The 18049-nt window shown below is 40.4% G+C and overlaps 1 protein-coding gene across 1 annotated transcript in view; it reads left to right on the top strand.

Moving 5' to 3' along the window:
- The window catches only part of NUP88 (nucleoporin 88), a 34894-nt gene extending 19162 nt beyond the window's left edge, over window positions 1-15732 (top strand). Inside the window, exons 8-17 of the mRNA XM_007937520.2 lie at window positions 3252-3350; window positions 7633-7723; window positions 11164-11265; window positions 13546-13704; window positions 14035-14160; window positions 14285-14350; window positions 14493-14573; window positions 14872-14998; window positions 15128-15246; window positions 15669-15732. Of these exons, the coding sequence (XP_007935711.1) occupies window positions 3252-3350; window positions 7633-7723; window positions 11164-11265; window positions 13546-13704; window positions 14035-14160; window positions 14285-14350; window positions 14493-14573; window positions 14872-14998; window positions 15128-15246; window positions 15669-15732 (1034 nt within the window). The remainder of the gene's footprint in view (window positions 1-3251; window positions 3351-7632; window positions 7724-11163; window positions 11266-13545; window positions 13705-14034; window positions 14161-14284; window positions 14351-14492; window positions 14574-14871; window positions 14999-15127; window positions 15247-15668) is intronic.
- Window positions 15733-18049: the final 2317 nt, after the last annotated feature.

Here is an 18049-nt window from a genome sequence, read left to right on the forward strand (position 1 = left end):
TTTTTTTTTTTTTTAATTTTTATTGTGATTTAGGTAAAGTCCACAAAACAATTCACTCTCCACACATCAACCCACATACACTCCGTCCCACGACACTGACTGCAACCACCCACAATGCAACAGCTCCCCCCACCCAGTCACCTCTTCCTTGTGTCCCCACCACACACACACTCATGCCCCCCAAGCTGTCCCCTGTGCATGCACAGCCTTTCCACTCTCCCATGATTGATCTCCCCAATGCAGACATTCAACCCATGTGCCTGTCCATTGCCTGACTGGAAGCCACAGGAGCAGGACCAACTCCAGACTTGAAGGGCAGCTAGGGCCACAGTCCCAGTGGTTCCGCCAGGCTCCACCAGACCAACAAAGCTGGTCCCTTTTCCCTTTTATGATTTTGAGTTTTGTTCCACACCACTCCCTGACCTTATCAATGATCCCCCACATTCTCCCCCTCCAAGTGGCCCTGGTCTCATAGTTGTATACGCCAAGGATTGCATGGTGCACCAGTCACATGGACCAATTGCTTCCATGTGTCTTTGGTCCTCTTCGTTCCTCTTCGCTCTGGACGAGGAGAGACCTATTGTCACATCCAGACAGCTGCCTGCAAGCTTCCAAAATCCCAGTCACCACTCACCAAAGTAGAATGTGGAACAATGCTTTTGTGCAGTATGCTATGCCAATTGAGCCTGATATCCCATGAGACCATGGTCTCAAGCCCACAGATCCAACCACTCACTCCTTCTGGGTAGCTGGCCACAGCCAAGAAACGACCACAACCCTGTCCCGTGTCAGCTACACCATACACCCAGGAATTCCTACAGAACATACAAACATACTTGTAGAAACATTGTCTGCCAACCCCACACATGATCATGGTCACACTTCCCCTTGCATAGACATACCCAGTAGTTTAGCCAGTCTACCTGTCTGTCTACCAGTAGGCCACATATAGGCCATATGTGCAAAAGGGTTTATACCTGTTATCTGTAACTCCCATGCACCTTTCCATGTCCTACCTCTCCCCAGTGTCACAGCATTGATCACTCACATTTGGCACATTGCCCCTCCCCCACCCAAATCAACATTTGTATCTACCTATCTAACAGTGTTCCCTCCCTTCCCCTCCTACCCCTGGTAACCAACAAGGAAAATTTCTTTCCATACATAGACCTTTCCAGTAACAGACTAATATAATATTTGTCCTTCTGTGACTGACTTATTTCACTCAGCATAACATCCTCCAAGTTCACTCACGTTATGCGGTGTTTTGCAGAGTCTGCATTATTCTTTTGGGTTGTATAGTATTCCATTGTATGTATGTACCATAGTTTGGTTATCCATTCTTCTGTTGATGGGCATCTAGGTTGTTTCCATCTCTTTGCTATTGTAAATAGTGCTGTAGTGAACATGGGTGTGCATATATCTGTTTTTGTCCTGGCTCTCACTTCTTTAGGATATATACCTGGTAATGGAATTGCTAGGTCAAATGGTATTTCTAATTCCAACTTTTTAAGGAATCTCCATACTGCTTTCCACAGTGGTTGTATCATTTGACAGTCCCACCAGCAGTGTACGAGAGTCCCAATCTCTCTACAACCTTGCTAGCATTTGTTATTTTCTGTCTTGTTGAACTTTGCTACTAGCTGGGGCAAGATGATATCTCACTGTTATTTTGATTTCCATCTCTCTAATAGCTAATGATCGTGAAAATTTCTTCATATGTTTGTTGCCACCTGAATATCCTCTTTGGTGAGTGTCTATTCATGTCTTCTGCCTCTTTTTTAATTGGGTTGTCTTTCTGTTCTTGAGGTGTTGGAGTTTTCTATAAATTCTAGAGCTAAGTCCCTTGGCAGATATGTCATTGCCAAGTGTTTTTTCCCAATCTGTACGTTCTCTTTTGACTCTTTTGAAGAAGTCTTTGGAAGCACATAAAAATTTAATTTTTGGAAGGTCTCATTCATCTAGTTTCTCTTCTGCTATTTGTGCATTACGGGTTATGCTTGATAGTTTATTTATGCCATATATTAGGGTCCTAAATTTGCCCCTAGTTTTTCCTTAAGGAACTTCATAGTTGTAGGTTTCACATTTCGGTCTTTGATCCATCTGGAGTTAGTTTTTGTGTATGGTGTGAGACACAGATCTTGTTTCATTTTTCTGTACATGGATATCCCATTTTGCCAGCTCCATTTGTTAAACAGATAATCTCTTCCCCATTTAAGGGATTTCGGCCCTTTGTCAAAGATCAGCTGACCATAGGTCAATGGATCTGTTTCTGCGTTCTCAATTCTATTCCATTGGTCCATGTGTCTGTCGTTGTACCAGTACCAGGCAGTTTTGACTACTGTGGCTGTATAGTAGGTTTTAAGATCTGGGAGTATGAGACCTCCTACTTTGTTCTTCTTCAGTAGTGCTTTGCTTATCCGAGGTCTCTTTCCTTTTCATATAAAGTTTGTGATTAGTTTTTCCATAACCTTAAAGAATGTTGATGGAATCTGAGTTAGGATTGCATTGAATGTATAGATTGCTTTGGGTAGAATTGACATTTTCACAGTGTTCAATCTTCCTATTCATGAGCGTGGTATGTTCTTCTATTTCTGTAGATCTCTTATGGTTTCTTGAATTAGTCTTTCGTAGTTTTCTTTGTGCAGGTCTTTTGTATCCCTGGTAAGATTTATTCCCAAGTATTTTATTGTTTTGGTAGCTATTGTAAATGGTACTGATTTCCTCACTTCTTTTTCATCAGTCTCTTTGTTGGTGTAGAGGAATCCAACTGATTTTTGTATGTTCATTTTGTATCCTGCCATGATGCTAAATCTCTCAATTAGTTCCAGTAGTTTTTTTGACTGAGTCTCTTGGGTTTTCTAGGTACAGGATCATATATCATCAGCAAGTAGGCATAGTTTTACTTCTTCCTTACTAACTTAATCACCATTTTATTTTTAACAACTTTAAGTAAAGGCACAATTGAATTACCGGGCATTGGGTGATAATGTTTTGGTGAATTTCATTGTATTAATATTTAGAAAATAACAGATTTGGACTATATGTATTTATTATAGTGTTTTAAATACTTAAAATATATTTGAAGATGGAATTCAAATTCTAAAATTTCAAATTCCTTGAAAGCAGTGCCCAGAGTATGATGGTTATGTAAGACCCTCTATAACGAAATGTTTTTGTAGGCTCCTGGGATGAATTTTTTTCAGTTTTCTAGTGGCTACATGTTTATCATTAAATGATTCAATTTGCAGATTCCAAATGTCCCTCAAGATATCACTGTACTCATGAAGCTGGTGTACACAGTGTTGGGCTAACTTGGATTCATAAACTTCACAAATTTCTTGGATCAGGTGAGTATACTGATTGGCTCTATTTTTAAGTGGGTTTCATGGGTTCTGTTGAAAAGTGATTTGGAATAGAAAAATAATAGAGAAAATCAGTGAAACCAAAATGGGGCTTTTTTAAAAGATTAAACTTGGCAAATATTTAGCTCACCCAGAAAAAAAAGAGAGAAGACTCATTACTACAATCACGAAAAAAAGGGAATATTACTACTGGCCTTACAGAAATAAAAAAAAAAGATTATAAGAGAATATTAAGAGCAGCTATATAGATTCCAGAATAGATAACCTAGATGAAATGCAAGGATTCCTAGAAAGACACAAACCACCGAAATGTATTCAAGAGGAAATGGGAAATCTGAGTAGACTTATAAGAAGCAAAGGAATGTAATCAGTAATCAAAAACCTACCTAAAAACAAAAGCCCAGGACCAGATAACTTCACATGAAAACAAATATTAATACCAGTGTTTCACAAACTTCCAAAAAGTAGAAGAGGAGAGAACATTCCCAACTCATTCTATGAGGTCAGTATTACCCTGATATTAAAACTAGAGACATCCAAGAAAAGAAAATTACAGACCAATATCTCCTATGAATATAGCTATAAAAACACTCAACAAATACTACCAGTCTGAGTTCAGCAATATATAAAAAGAATTATAAACAATAACCAAGTGGAATTTATCCCCAGGATACAAGATTGATTTAACATCCAAAAATCAATACTTTATTGCAATGTATTAATAGAAAAAAAAAAAGCACAAAACTATATGATCATCTCATTAGATGTTGAAAAAGCATTTGATAGAATTCAACAGGCTTTCATGTTAAACACTATTCAACAATCAACAAAGTAGGTTATAAAGGAACTTTCTCAACCTGATAAGGAGGTACATCTATGAGAAAATGATAGCTGATACACTTAATGATGAAAGAATGGTTATTTTCTTTATGAGATTTCTATTGTGCAGTAATAAATCACCACAAGCCTGGTAGCTTAGAACAGCACAAATTTATCATCTTTCACTTCTGTAGGTTACAAGTCCTGCACAGGTCTCACTGGACTAAAATCAGATGTCAGCAGGGACCATGGTCTCATCTTCCCTTGACAGAAGAACTAAGTAGTGTAGTGCCCGGCTACTACTACTGCCTGTTCTAACTGAAACCACAATAGATGGACCCTGATGGAGTGGGAGAAAAATGTGGGAACAGAACCTTAAATTCCTTAAAGAAACAAAAAGCAAACCTACTGTACTAGTTGAGAGTGGAGGACTCCCTGAGACCATTGCCCTGAGAAACTGTTCAAACTTTGAACTGAAATAAATCACTCAGATCATCTTGTAGCTAAGTAAGAAAAGGGCTCAAAATATTATGAATATCTCTTGTAAATACTGTGCTCCTTTAAAAAAATCACCTTTATGAGACCAAATGATCAACAATTACTTTAAAACAAAGATGGGAATGTAAGGAGGCAGAGAAACGAGATTAGTGGAAATGGAACAACCAGCACAGAAATACTGAGAATGTTCCTGTGCACTGTGACGAGTATGACCAGTGTGACTGAACAACTTGTGTAGAAATTGTTAAATGGGAACTTAAACTGCTGGGTAAGTCTTTACCAAAAACACAATAAAATATTTGGGGCGGGGGGAGCTACATTAGCAGGGCATTGTTCCTTTGTGCGAGGCTCTAGGGAAGAATCTGTTTCCTTGTCTTTTCCTGCATCTAGAGCTGTTTCCATTCCTTTGCTTATGGCCCCTATCTGTTCCGACTCAGCGAACCCCATTGGGTTTCCAAGGTGGTAGATCTTTACAGAAGTAGATTGACCAGTTTTCCTTCCACGGAGTGGCTGGTGGGTTTGAACTGCCAGCCTTCTGGTTAGCGGTCAAATGCCCTAGGCACTGTGCCACCAGAGCTCCATTTTCATATACAGTCAGCTGATTTTGACAGGAGTGCCAAAACCATTTGATGGGAAAAGAATAGTCTTTTCAGCAAATGGTGTTGGAACAACCAGATGTCCACATGCAAAAGGATAAAGTTGGACTCCTTTCTCACACCATATACCCGAATTAATTAAAAATGGATCAAAAACCTAAATAAAAGAATTAAAACTATAAAATTGCATAGATCTTCATAACTTTGACTTAGGCAATAGTTTCTTAGATATAACAACAGAAGCATAAATAACAAAAGAAAACTTCAAAATTAAAACCTTTGTGCTTCAAGAAAGTGTATATATAACCCACAGAATGGGAGAAGATATTTTCAAATCATGTATCTGATAAGGGACTTGTATTAAGGGAATCGAACTCTTTATATATTATAGAATATGTAAAGAACTCTTAGAACTCAATAATAAAAAGATAAGTAGCCCAGTTAAAAAATGGAAGGGGTCTGAATACACATTTCTCCAGAGAAGATAGACCAGTAGTCACATGGAAAGATGATCAACAACATTAGCCATCAAGGAGATGCAAATCAAAATCAAACTGAGGCACCACTTTCCCACTGTTGTTTTAGTGGTGGTAGGTGCTGTTGGGTCATCTCTGATGCGTAGTGACCCTATGCACACCCACTTGGATGGTGTTCTGATTCCCTAGTGCCACTCTGACACGAATACGCCACAAATGGGATGGCCTTAACAAACAGGAGTTTATTCTTACAATTTGGAGGCTTTAAGTCCAAGTTCAAAGTGCCAAGCTCTAGGGGCTGGGTGAAAGCCCCTCAACCTTGGGGTCCAGCTCTGCCTCCTGCTCCTGGCCCACTGGAGCTAGAGGCGTTTCTTCACTCAGACAGCTGCTGGCTGCTGAGGCTGAGAAGCCCCAAGGTTGACAAGTCAAAAGGCACAGTCCCAGTGTTACCAAACCACACGGCAGGCCATTAACTTAAGTCCTTTGTAAGTTCCAAGGTCGGCAGAGCATAGCAGGCTGCTGAGCAATGACAGGGCTACATGCAGGGTCCAAGTATGCCATAGGCTAGAGACCATTCTCAAAGCTTCTCTTTATATACGGGAAGCAGACCACATACCCAAAGGCAGCTACTCAGCTGTTCCCAGTAGATTGCACCATGAAGTTGATTACCAGTCTCGTCACGGGAAATACTACATCGAGCTGCCTAGCCACTCAACCAGGCCTAGCCAAGTTGACATACAAACATAACCATTACAGATGGTTAGAATTAAAAAGGCAGATAATAACAAATCTTGTGGGTCAGTTAGAACCCTCATATGGTACTCATGGAAAATGGAGCAGCCTCTTTAGAAAAGTTTGTCAGTTCCTCGTATGGTTAAACATAAAGTTACCCCGCAATTCCATTCCTACCCCTATCAAGAAAAATGGAACCATACGTCCACACAAATGTTCATAGCATCATTATTCATAACAGCCAAAAAGTGGAAACAGTCCAACTGATGAATGGATTAACAAAATATATAGCCACACAATAGAATATTATTCAGCAATAAGAAGGAATGAAATACTGATACATGCTGAGACGTGGATAAACCTTGAAAGCAATATACAAAGTACAAGAAGCCAGTCACAAAAGACCACATCTTATATAGTTCCAGTTATACAAAATGCCCTAATAGCAACTCTGTAGGACAAAGTAGAATTGCTCCATAGGTTTTTCAAGGCTATAAATCATTATGGAAGCACACTGCCCCATCTTTCTCCTGTGTAGTAGCTGGTGGGTTTGAACTGCTGACTGTTTGGTTAGCATCCGGATGCTTTGAGCACTGCATCACCAGAGCTCCTTATACAACATGTCTAGAATAGGCAAATCCACAGAGACAGAAAGTAGATTGGGGGTTTCCTAAGTTTGCAAAAGTGATGGAAACTGGAGAGTGACTGATGATGGGTATGAGATTTTTTGGGGGGGAAATGGGAATATTCTGAACTGTTTGTGGTGTTGGTTGTATGATTCTTTTAGTATACTAAAAACCATTGAATTTTATACTTTAAGAATAATTTGTGAATTACATCTCAACAAAGTTGTTACTTAAAAAAATAATGTGACCAAGGAAGAGACCGTGAAAGGGAATGATTTCTGGAACTGTTCTCAGTGAACCATTTTTGCATTTAGAAACCTGGCCAAGGAAAATCTATCTTCCTTCTTGGGCCAGAGGTGAGGGGTGACCCCTCTACCTAGACCCTTAGGGAAAGGAGATTTCTGTGTCAGAAAGGTAATACGCCTTAAGAAACAGTGGTCTGAGACAAGAACTCAATTGCATTTACATAATATCAGCATTTTATTTGGAGACTTCAGTTATAGAGTGTGTTCTTTTGTAGATGAAGAAGATAAGGATAGTTTACAGGAACTTGCTACCGAACAGAAATGCTTTGTAGAACACATCCTCTGTACAAAGCCATTGCCATGCAGGTAAGAATTTATTCTCCCTTTTATATAGGAGTAACCATTGTTCATTTCAGTAATTTAAATATATTACACCCATGTACATAAATGATATTGCTGAATCATTTGAGAGTAAGTTGCAGACGTGATACTTCATTGCTAAGAGTATCAGTTAGTTAGATGTTCATCCAAAGCTCTTCCATGTTTTTCGGAGCCTTTCCACATGCTATTTCCTCTGTCTGGAAGGCATTCCCCAGCTCTAACCTCAGCTGACTGTCTTCACCTGACTAACTCTTACTCTTCTTTCTGTTCTTAATATCACTTCTTCAGAGATGGCTCCCTTGATTCCCCAGTCTAAGTTAGATTTCTCCTACGATTCTCTTTTTCTTTGTAGCTTATATTACGATTTTTGTTGGTTTGTTTGTTAATGTCTGTCACCACTACCAGAATATACATATTTATGAGGGTAGAGACCATGTCTGTTTGCTTCACACTGTATACTGATTGCCTAGTGTCTCATACACTTAGTATCTTGCAGAGTGCCTGATAGATACTCATTAAATATTTAATGAATAGAATAAGAAGGGCTTATCTAGAATGACTTCTAACTGGCTACCTGGGTTATTGGGTAGATGTGGTACCCGTCACAGAAATGAGGACATGGGAGAAAGAATGGATTTGGGAGAGATGGGTTAATTGGGGGTTAATTGGAACTGTTTTGTTTTTGTTTTTTGACTTATAACAATAACAATCACTTATTCTCTCTCACAGTTTCTGTGGATCAGGAATTTGTGAACAGCTCAGCTGGGCAGTCTCCCATGACGTTGTAGTCATATGTCAGCCAGGGCTACAGTCATCTGAATGTTTGATTAGGGCTGATGGCTCTTCTTCCAGTTTACATGGCTGTTGGCAGGAGGCTTTAGATCCTGTTGGTGAGGCCTTGCCACAGTAGTGCTTGAGTGTTGAATTCAAAGCACCAGTTGGCTTCCCCCAGGGCAGGCGACTAGACCAAAGTGGAAGGGCTTTCTGTGATCTAGCCTCATAAGTCATACACCATCACTTCTTCCACATTCTGTTGGTCGCAGTGACCAGCTCTGATCCCATATGAAAGGAGACTACAGAAGAGCATGGATGGCAGGGGACAAGGATCATTCAGGAGCCATCTTGGAAGCTGGCTCCCACAACTGTCTCACAATCCACCTATGTTCATCTTTTTTTTTTTTTTTTTTTTAATTGCTGTTTTGGTGAACGTTTACAGAGCAAATTCATTTTGCATATAACAGTTTATCCACATTTTGTTTCGTGACATTGATTACAATCCCCATAATGCAACAGCTCTCTTCCCATTTCCTCCCGGTGGTTACCTTTGTCCCTTTGTCCTTCTTTCCTGTGCATTCCTGTCCTCTGAGCTATTTCCCTGAGCAAATACTCCCTTTCTGATCTCCCATGGTTGATTATTCTAAGAAGAGTACCTACTGGTGTAAATGTTTACCCATTATGCCTGTCTGTTGTTTATATGGAAGCCAGGAAGTGAGTTCAGTTTCAGGCCGGAGGGTGAGTAGAGGCCATTGTCTCGCGAGTTTAACCAGTCTATCAAACCAGTAAGCCCAGGGGCATCTGGAATTTTATGTTCCTATAGTATATCCAGGAGCTCTGGTGATGTAATGCCTAAGGCATTTGACTGCTAACCAGAAGGCTGGTGGTCCAAACCCACCAGCCACTCCTCAGAAGGAAGATTGAGCAATCTATTTCTGTACAGATACCGCCTCGGAAACCCAAAGAGGGGTCGCTATGAGTCAGATCTGACTGGATGGCAGTGAGTTTGGATTTTTGTTTTTGTTTTGATACTATATCCAAGTGGAGGAATCCAACAGGTATTGGAAATAATAGGTCTGGAACTTAGAATGGTCTGGGCTAGGGATGATGTGGATGTGGGAATGTAAGCATTGGAGCCATGATTCTGGTAACGTTTGCCCAAGAAAGGGTCTAGAATGAATGGAGATCTGAAAAGAGTAATGAGTAGCACTTAGTTACAGGAAGTGGAGCCCAGCCCTGGAAGGAAATTAGAGAACGGGCTGCCACAGAGACTAGAGGAGCAATCAGAGGGAGTGATGTCAGGGATGCCAAGGAGGAGAGTGTTGCAGAGAGCAAGGCAGAGGGCAACAGCGTCAAGTAAGCACAGAAGTCCCATGACGAGCACAGGGTTTAGATTGGCATTGCAGAGGGTTCCTTGAGGGCCACAGGAAACACAGGATCAGGGGTGGAAGAGTACAGCGAACTGTAGCATGTTGATATGTGGTGGAGAAAATACATAATAAAATCTCATATGAATTGCAAAAAACAAAATGAAATACTGCTTAGGAATGAATACCTGGGCAGGTATTACTAGAAAGCAAAGCAAAGAAAGCAAAGATGTGAAATAGTGGTTACTTCTAGGGGCATGACGTGGTGATCAGGGATGGTCACATGGAAGGTCTTAGACTGCTGCAGTGTTGTAGTTTGTGTCCTGGATCATAGTTACATAGTGTGTAAAAATACTCTTCTATATGCAGCTTTCACAGTAAAATGATAAAATTTTAAAAACTTCCCAGATTCCCCTCCCCCAAAAGACAATGAATGGGAGAGGAGGAAGGGGATGCAGTATTGTATGTAGGCTGCTGTTTCTAAAGGGAAGAAGGGAGTGGAGAATAGGGTGAGGGTAGCTTGAAATTCTAGTGGGGAGTGTTCCAAATGAAGGAGACTTGAGCTTGTTTGTAGCTGAGGGGAAATGGACAGTGGGGAAGGTTGCCAAGCTGCAGAGTTGATGAGCAGTCCTCAGAACAGGTGAGAGGGGATGCATCTAAAGACCAGGGCAGAAATGTGCAGTGGGGCCTGGGGGGTCGGGGGACCATGGGTGCAAGTAGAGTAGCCTGTTGGCAGTTCCCAGCTGATAGTCTCGGTTTTCACTTCAGTGAATTAAGAAGTGAGATTGAGAGAGACATGCTGTGCACACTAGATTAAGTCTTAAGCCATAGATGTTGGGCTTCATTGAATTTCTAATTTGAACTAGACTAGTTCTTTCAGTGAATAGTTTCTGAGCATTTAACCTTTTGGGCACTGTGCTAGGCCTACAGATACAGCTGGGGCTTATGCAGGAGTTCAACAGTGTGTCTACACCGTTGAAGAGTTAACTTTAGTGTAACATGGCGAGTGCTGAGAGTTCAGGGAGCATCATCAGGCTCTGGGTCAAGGGTGACTATGAGTCCAACGGCTGCTGGACTGTGAGGTGACAGCTTGGTTGAAACGGATCAGAGCTGTCAGTGTAACGGGTTTCCAGGTCACCACTTTTAGCTCACTGCACAAGCAGATAACATGTCTCAGGTAACTGTTAGCATCAGCCTGAGGTGGCACAAACCTCAGTTCTGCCTTAGCTCTTCGTTCTGTTACATTTGCTGCTTTGTAATGTGACTGTGGCTGTGTTTTCCCAGGCAGCCGGCTCCGATTCGAGGATTCTGGATCGTCCCTGATGTCCTGGGACCCACAATGATCTGCATCACCAGTACCTATGAATGCCTCATAAGACCTTTATTGTATGTCCCATTGTGTGTTTCCCACACAGCTCTCATTAATTCTGCAGGGAATTAATTGTATGCTGGGACAGTGTCCTCAGTAATTGACTTGAATGGTCTGTGCTTTGGCTTCTGACTTGCGGGTTGTTCCTGCCATCTCCAGCAGGTTTTAGTTCAGGCATGATTTCTGGCACTTCCTTCAATGAGCTGAGAGTCAGGAGCTTTTCTTCAAAGCGTGAAAAATAATACTCAAAATAAGGACCAAACTGCATTATTTCTATGAATTAGATGTGATAGTTATCAAGCTTTTAATATGTGCCAGACTTAGAACTAAACCGTTTACCTACATTGCCTCCTATACTCACAGAGCAGTCCTGTAAGGAATGCACTGCTAGCATCCCCACCCTACAGAAGAGAAAACAGGCCTAAGTAGGTGAAGTAAAGGCCTGAAGTCACAGGTAACAGAGTGTAACTGGATTCAAATTCAAGTTTTTTTGACTCAAAAGCCCACACCCATACTCTTAATTTCTCCACCTCTACCAGCCTCGGGAGGACTTAATGGAAGGGGTAAACTCTGGAAGAGAGGTATGATATAGCAACTCTGAACTCCTTTTCCTCGTTCCTTTTAAGGAACACAAATACTACACTCTAACCAACGGTTTTCTTTTCCAGTAGCCCTGGAAGGTGGTTCTTGAGTTTTATAATACAGAAATAGAAGAACCCAAACCAGTAGCCACTGGGCGTTGAATATATAAACCCCCCCGTCTCTTGGCGTCGATTCAAAGCATGTACCTCTAGACTCTGACATAAGTTCACAACAGTGGCATTTATTTACTGTCCTTTGAAGACCTTCCATGTTCTTTGAAGATTAACTAGTTATACAATTTGGAAGGCAAAACAAATACCAATTTTGAATTTTTGTACTAAAAGAGACTTTTAATATAAAGTCTAGTGTAAAATCTAGCAAGACTAAACAGAAGTGATAAAATTGTTGCCTCACAATATTTTTTAAAAACTTACATACATTTTGTAAAATAAGATTTAGTGATACTAGGTTACTTTTGGGAGCTCTGGTGTCGTAGTGCCCAAGGCATTTGACTGCCAACCAGAAGGCTGGCAGTTCAAACCCACCAGCCACTCCGCAGAAAGAAGGTTGGGAATCTACTTCCGTAGTGATACTGCCTTGGAAACCTAAGGAAGGGGTCACTGTGAGTCATATCCGACTTGAGGGCAGTGAGTTTTTGGTTACTTTAGGATAAAAACATAGATCCTGAGGGGTAGGGGTGACTGTAAGCATTAATTTTTTGTTGTTATATGCCATCAAGTCGGACCCGACTCATAGCGAGTCCTCCTTAGGCTTCCGAGGCAGTATCATTACGGAAGTATATTGCCCCATCTTCCTTCTGAGGAGTGGCTGGTGGGTTTGAACCGCCAGCCTTCTAGTTAGCAGTCAAGTGCCTTAGGCACTATGCTACAATTAATTGTTGTTGTTGTTATATGCTGTCGAGTCGGAACCAACTCATACCGACCCCTCCTTGGGTTTCCGAGGCAGTATCACTGGAAGTAGATTGCCCTATCTTCCTTCCTAGGAATGCCTGGTGGGTTTGAACTGTCAGCCTGATGGTTAGCAGTCAAGTGCCTTAGCCACTATGCTACCAGAGCTCCCATTAATTTAGATACCTTCACATCACATTTCTGTTAACTCCCCATTACTGTTTAAAAAAACTACCAAATTTGAATTGTTGACTTCGAAAGTCAGTCACTTTAGCATATTGTAAAGCTTTACAGTTGTTTTTCAAGCTTGTTCTGTTGTGTTTGTGAATGTTTATACTTCAGTGGATCTTTTTAGAAATCAAGTCATGTAGAACCAACTATATTATATATAGTGGTTGTCTGGCTGAATATTGCTTTTAGATCACATCAAAACTGTACTTAAGAAATGATTTGTTTACGTTTGTGGCTCTGGCTTATAAATTGGCTCTCAAGCCCTTTGCCAAGAATCTATGATGAATTTTATTTTTATGCTACTTTTTTGTTTTTTAAAAATTGAGGTGGCAGAGTCCAAAGTGCTTTTACAAAGGGCAGCATTGGTAGAATGGGATAGAGCTCCCCAGAGTGACCTTTTAAAGGCAGAAAACGCATTCTTGTATGTTCTATAAAGGTAACAACACCTGATAGTCTCCCATAAGCCCAAAATTCCAGATAAAGCTGTGTGGCTTATGCTTCCCTATAATATTTACTGTAAATAACTCCACAGTAGACTTCATTTTTTAAATGTATTTTTATGCTTTTATTTTGCAGAAGTACAGTACATCCAGCATCTCCTCCCCTGCTTTGTACCCGAGAAGATGCTGAAGTCACAGAATCTCCCCTTCGTATTCTAGCGGATACCCCGGATTCATTTGAAAAGCATATTAGAAGCATTTTGCAACGTAGTGTTGCCAATCCTGCATTTTTGAAGTATGGGTTCTTAAGTATTCAGGTTTTAAGAACTGGTTCCTTTCTGTTTTCATAATTACTATTCATCCTTTCTGGCCTCAGCTATTTGATTGCATATACCTTTTACCATTTTACCATGTGGTGTTAGAAGAAACGTTGTTGTTGGCTAACTCATGGGTATAAAAAACACAGGGCATACTCAATCAGCTAATGACTAGAGGGAGAAGAGGGGCCCCTGGGAATAATCAACAGAAGTGTTAAAAAGAAGGAAAAAGGGCAGTTGTGATTTTAGCCTATTTTTGATTGTTTTACTGAGCTATGGAAAATCATAGTAGAAACTTTTTTTAAAAGGTCATCTGAAAAGGATACAGCCCCTCCTCCTGAAGAATGTCTTCAGCTTATTAGTAGAGCCACACAGGTGTTCAGAGAACAGTACATCCTTAAACAGGACCTGGCAAAGGAGGAGATTCAGCGGAGGTATGATGGCCTTTGGAAAGCAGTGGACTTTTCCCACATACCATAAGATCCTAGTTGGTAGCTGACACTGTAATATCTTAAACCTGATTTCTGATTACACTTCATTTCTTTTTTGTTCCTAAAGGGTCAAATTATTGTGTGACCAAAAAAAGAAACAACTGGAAGATCTCAATTATTGTCGAGAGGAAAGGTAAATACCAAAACCTGGAAGAAAATAGTAGTTCATTAAGACTCAAACTGTTACTTCACCCTAAGATGCTAGATTAGCTAAATCCATTGGCTTCAATGAACGTCAAGTTCAACCCCAAGAGTCTTGCTTTTTATGTCATTAGAAAAAGTCTACGGGAAATGGCTGAGCGCTTAGCTGACAAATACGAGGAAGCCAAGGAGAAACAAGAAGATATCATGAACAGGTCAGTGGGTTACACAACGTTCAGTTTCCTACTTGAATACTAACAATGCTATTTGTTAAGTACTCTGGTACTGGTATTAGAGAAAATAGGCCTGTAACAGGTTTTCAGATCCTTACAGAATTTAATGATCTTACTTCTCCCCTTTAAGGGCTGTGTTAGGGAAGACTTCCCTCAAACCCATCCTGGAAGTGGGGAGGGTGTCCACAGATACCAGATTCATGAAATAGGAGCTTTGTGCTTGTTCCTCCTTCCCAGCAGAGCTCTTAACGCTGACATGTGTGCTTACCTTTGTCTAAAGGATGAAGAAAGTACTGCACAGTTTCCACTCTCAGCTCCCAGTTCTCTCTGACAGTGAGAGAGACATGAAGAAAGAATTGCAGATGATACCTGACCAACTTCGACATTTGGGCAATGCCATCAAACAGGTAGGAATGGATACAAACTAGTCTATAGAAAAGAATTTTGTAAAATGTAAAAACAATAGACTTAAGACAGATACTATGAAAATTTGTGGCAAACCACAGCCAGAACATCTGTGTTGTTTGATACCTAAGGTTACTATGAAAAAAGACTATCAACAGCGAAAGATGGAAAAGGTACAGAGTCCTCAAAAACCCACCATTACCCTCAGTGCCTACCAGCGAAAGTGCATTCAGTCCATCCTGAAGGAGGAGTAAGTACATACTTCCAAACCTCTTTCATTGTGAGAACTCTTCCTTGCAGAATCCCAAAATTAATCTCTCTTCCCAGATAAGAAACTCAAGTCTCTGCATTTGCACATCAAGTAATAACTGGGATGGGAGCCATATGATAAGAATTTAAGAAACGTGCGTGGTGTGGTGGAAGGAAATCAAAATGGCAACTTTGCTGTAATATTTTTTTGTGTGGTCTAACTGTATTCCCCAGGGAATAGGTTCAAAAATATTTCTAGCAGTTGCACAACTATTACTGCTTTTAGCTTTAATTAAGTGCTTAAGTTGCTTAAGCAAAGCACTTTTAAAATATTTCAACATTACTAGTTTAAATTCTTAAGACTCCATAATGGCTTATTCATTAATTGCATTCCCAAAAGTCATGGACTTTATGATTTTACAGGGGTGAACACATAAGGGAGATGGTAAAGCAAATCAATGATATCCGAAATCACATAAACTTCTGACACTACCAGGAACAGATTGACAACTGAAGTTAACACAACCGAAGGCGTAAAACCAGCATTGCAAAAAACACATCTAATTTATAAAGAAGCGTTTTGAGTGAACTTTGGTGTGGTCATTCATTCATCATTATTTTATACTTGTTTTCTAAACAATTATTGAATAAATATATTTAAAAATTGCAATGTACTGTAGAGCTCAAGTCTATGATTACACTTGGCAAACCAAACCAAACCAAACTCAATGTCGTCGAGTCAGATCCAACTCATAGTGACCCCTCCCCTGGGTTTCCAAGGCAGTATCACTATGGAAGTAGGAGATTGCCCAATTTTCCTTCCAAGGAGTAGCTGTGGGCTTGAACTGCCAGCCTTCTGGTTAGCAGTCAGATGCCTTAGGCACTGTGCCACCAGAGCAGACACACTTGGCAAGGCCTCAGCTTATTGTTTAAAAAAAAAACCTGAGACACAGACTTTTAGCTGCACACTGCCAGATCTCCATGAACCCTGTTGAGTTTTCTCCATATTTGAGCAAGAACAGAGTAACAGATTTGAGCTGCATTTTAAAGTAGAAGCACCTGAAATGTGTATCTGAAGAGGGATCGAACCCTGGAATTCAAAGGAAAAGGCCACACGTTATTACTAGGCAGCAATTTTTTTTAATTTGAATACTTTCTTCTTAAGGACACACCTTCAGTACAGTTAACAAATGGTTACACCTGAATCCACTCAGAGCGGTGCTCAAGACCCACAGTTGCAAAGACCACTACTGGCTCACTTCCACAGCAGGCAGTATCACCTTTCAGAGCAGAGTTTGGCTGTGCTTTCTGTCCCAGTATTCGTTACTGAGGGGGCAGGAGGTGCACATTTAGGGCCTCAAAGGAAGAAGCATAAATAGATGTGCAGGAGGTGCTTCATCTCCATCTAGCTTGGGGTAATCTTTTCTCATACCTGCCAATGTGAATTCTGAAAGGTAATACGTTACCTGCCTAGAAATGGCTGAGTGACTGCCAATTTAAAGCCACATGGTAAGGTAGGTTACAGGAAAGAGGTAAATCAGGTTAGACATGCGTGAGAACATGTGTACAGACTGAATACAGGCACAGGAACACTCAGGAAACCCATCTCATGTTTTGTCTAGAAGGACCAAATCTATTTTCTAAGTCAGTTTCCTATTTATCGCAGAACACCCAGTTTAAAAAATTGTTTCCTACCAAGATAGTGTCACAATAGTTTGTTTCATACCAGAAACAAATTGTTTAATAAAACGTAGTCTGTTTGGGTTTTTCTAGGATGTTTTTCTCAACAAAGTGAGTTCTAACAGTTTGCATCTCCAGGGTGGAGATCACTAACATTTCCCCCATAGTGATGATTGCCCTGGTATCATCTTCTGGAGAAAAATATCTGCAAGTTGCCTGGTCCCGCAAGCAAGGTCATGGGGAACTATAGGTCAGTTGATTCTGAAAGATGACTACCTGTCCTGATTCATGGTGCTAATTTTATTAACTAGAGAAAAAATAGCCTGGGGCCTATCTAGGGGACCAGTCTTAAACATATGCAAGGGATTGCATATGGGGATTAATAAAATCTCCTGGAATTCAATGAGACTATATATTTTCTTTATCTAAACCAAGTATTACTTTATACACAGGAACTTTAAACCAATTAAAATAATGTTCCATGCATGGCAAGCTTATAGCACTATTTTCATAATTAGTATTTACTTTTAAGTTCATAATCGTGAATGTAAGACTGTAACAGTATCCCAGGGGGTGAGGTATGTAGCCTTATCACTTATTCTTAGGGAAGACAGAAGTAAAGACTTCAGGGCAAGTCCATGATAACTTCATTAAAACCAAGAAAATTCACTTTAAACTATAAGTTGATGACTTTAAATGAACTAAATGATCCACTTAATCCACTTAATTCCATTAAGGTTCCTTCAGATACCCTGCTGTTAGGTGAGACCAGTCACCACAAAATCTTTGAAAACAATTTTACTTTTTGGGCCATCTGTATGATGAGTAATAAGCAGGGTAGCCTTCCACCAGCTATTCTGGGGACAGTACTGCAGCAGGTAAACAGTGCATACAAATCCACTCGGCACCTTCTGCAACACTTCATAAACGTACGGCAATGACAGCCGGTCCTATTGGGGCTTTCTGCACATAGGAAAGGAATCTAACCTCTTGAGAAAATGACAAAGCAGATCCCTAAACTGATGAGCATACTAATCTGGCTTTTCTAAAAACCAGCTTTACCAAAAGCTTTATCACTTACACCCCAGGTCTAAATTGTAAGAGAAACACAGAAAGTAGGTTAT

Source organism: Orycteropus afer, unplaced genomic scaffold, assembly GCF_000298275.1.
Source record: "Orycteropus afer afer isolate SDZICR_OR568_19922 unplaced genomic scaffold, OryAfe1.0 scaffold00042, whole genome shotgun sequence".
Lineage (NCBI taxonomy): Eukaryota > Metazoa > Chordata > Mammalia > Tubulidentata > Orycteropodidae > Orycteropus > Orycteropus afer.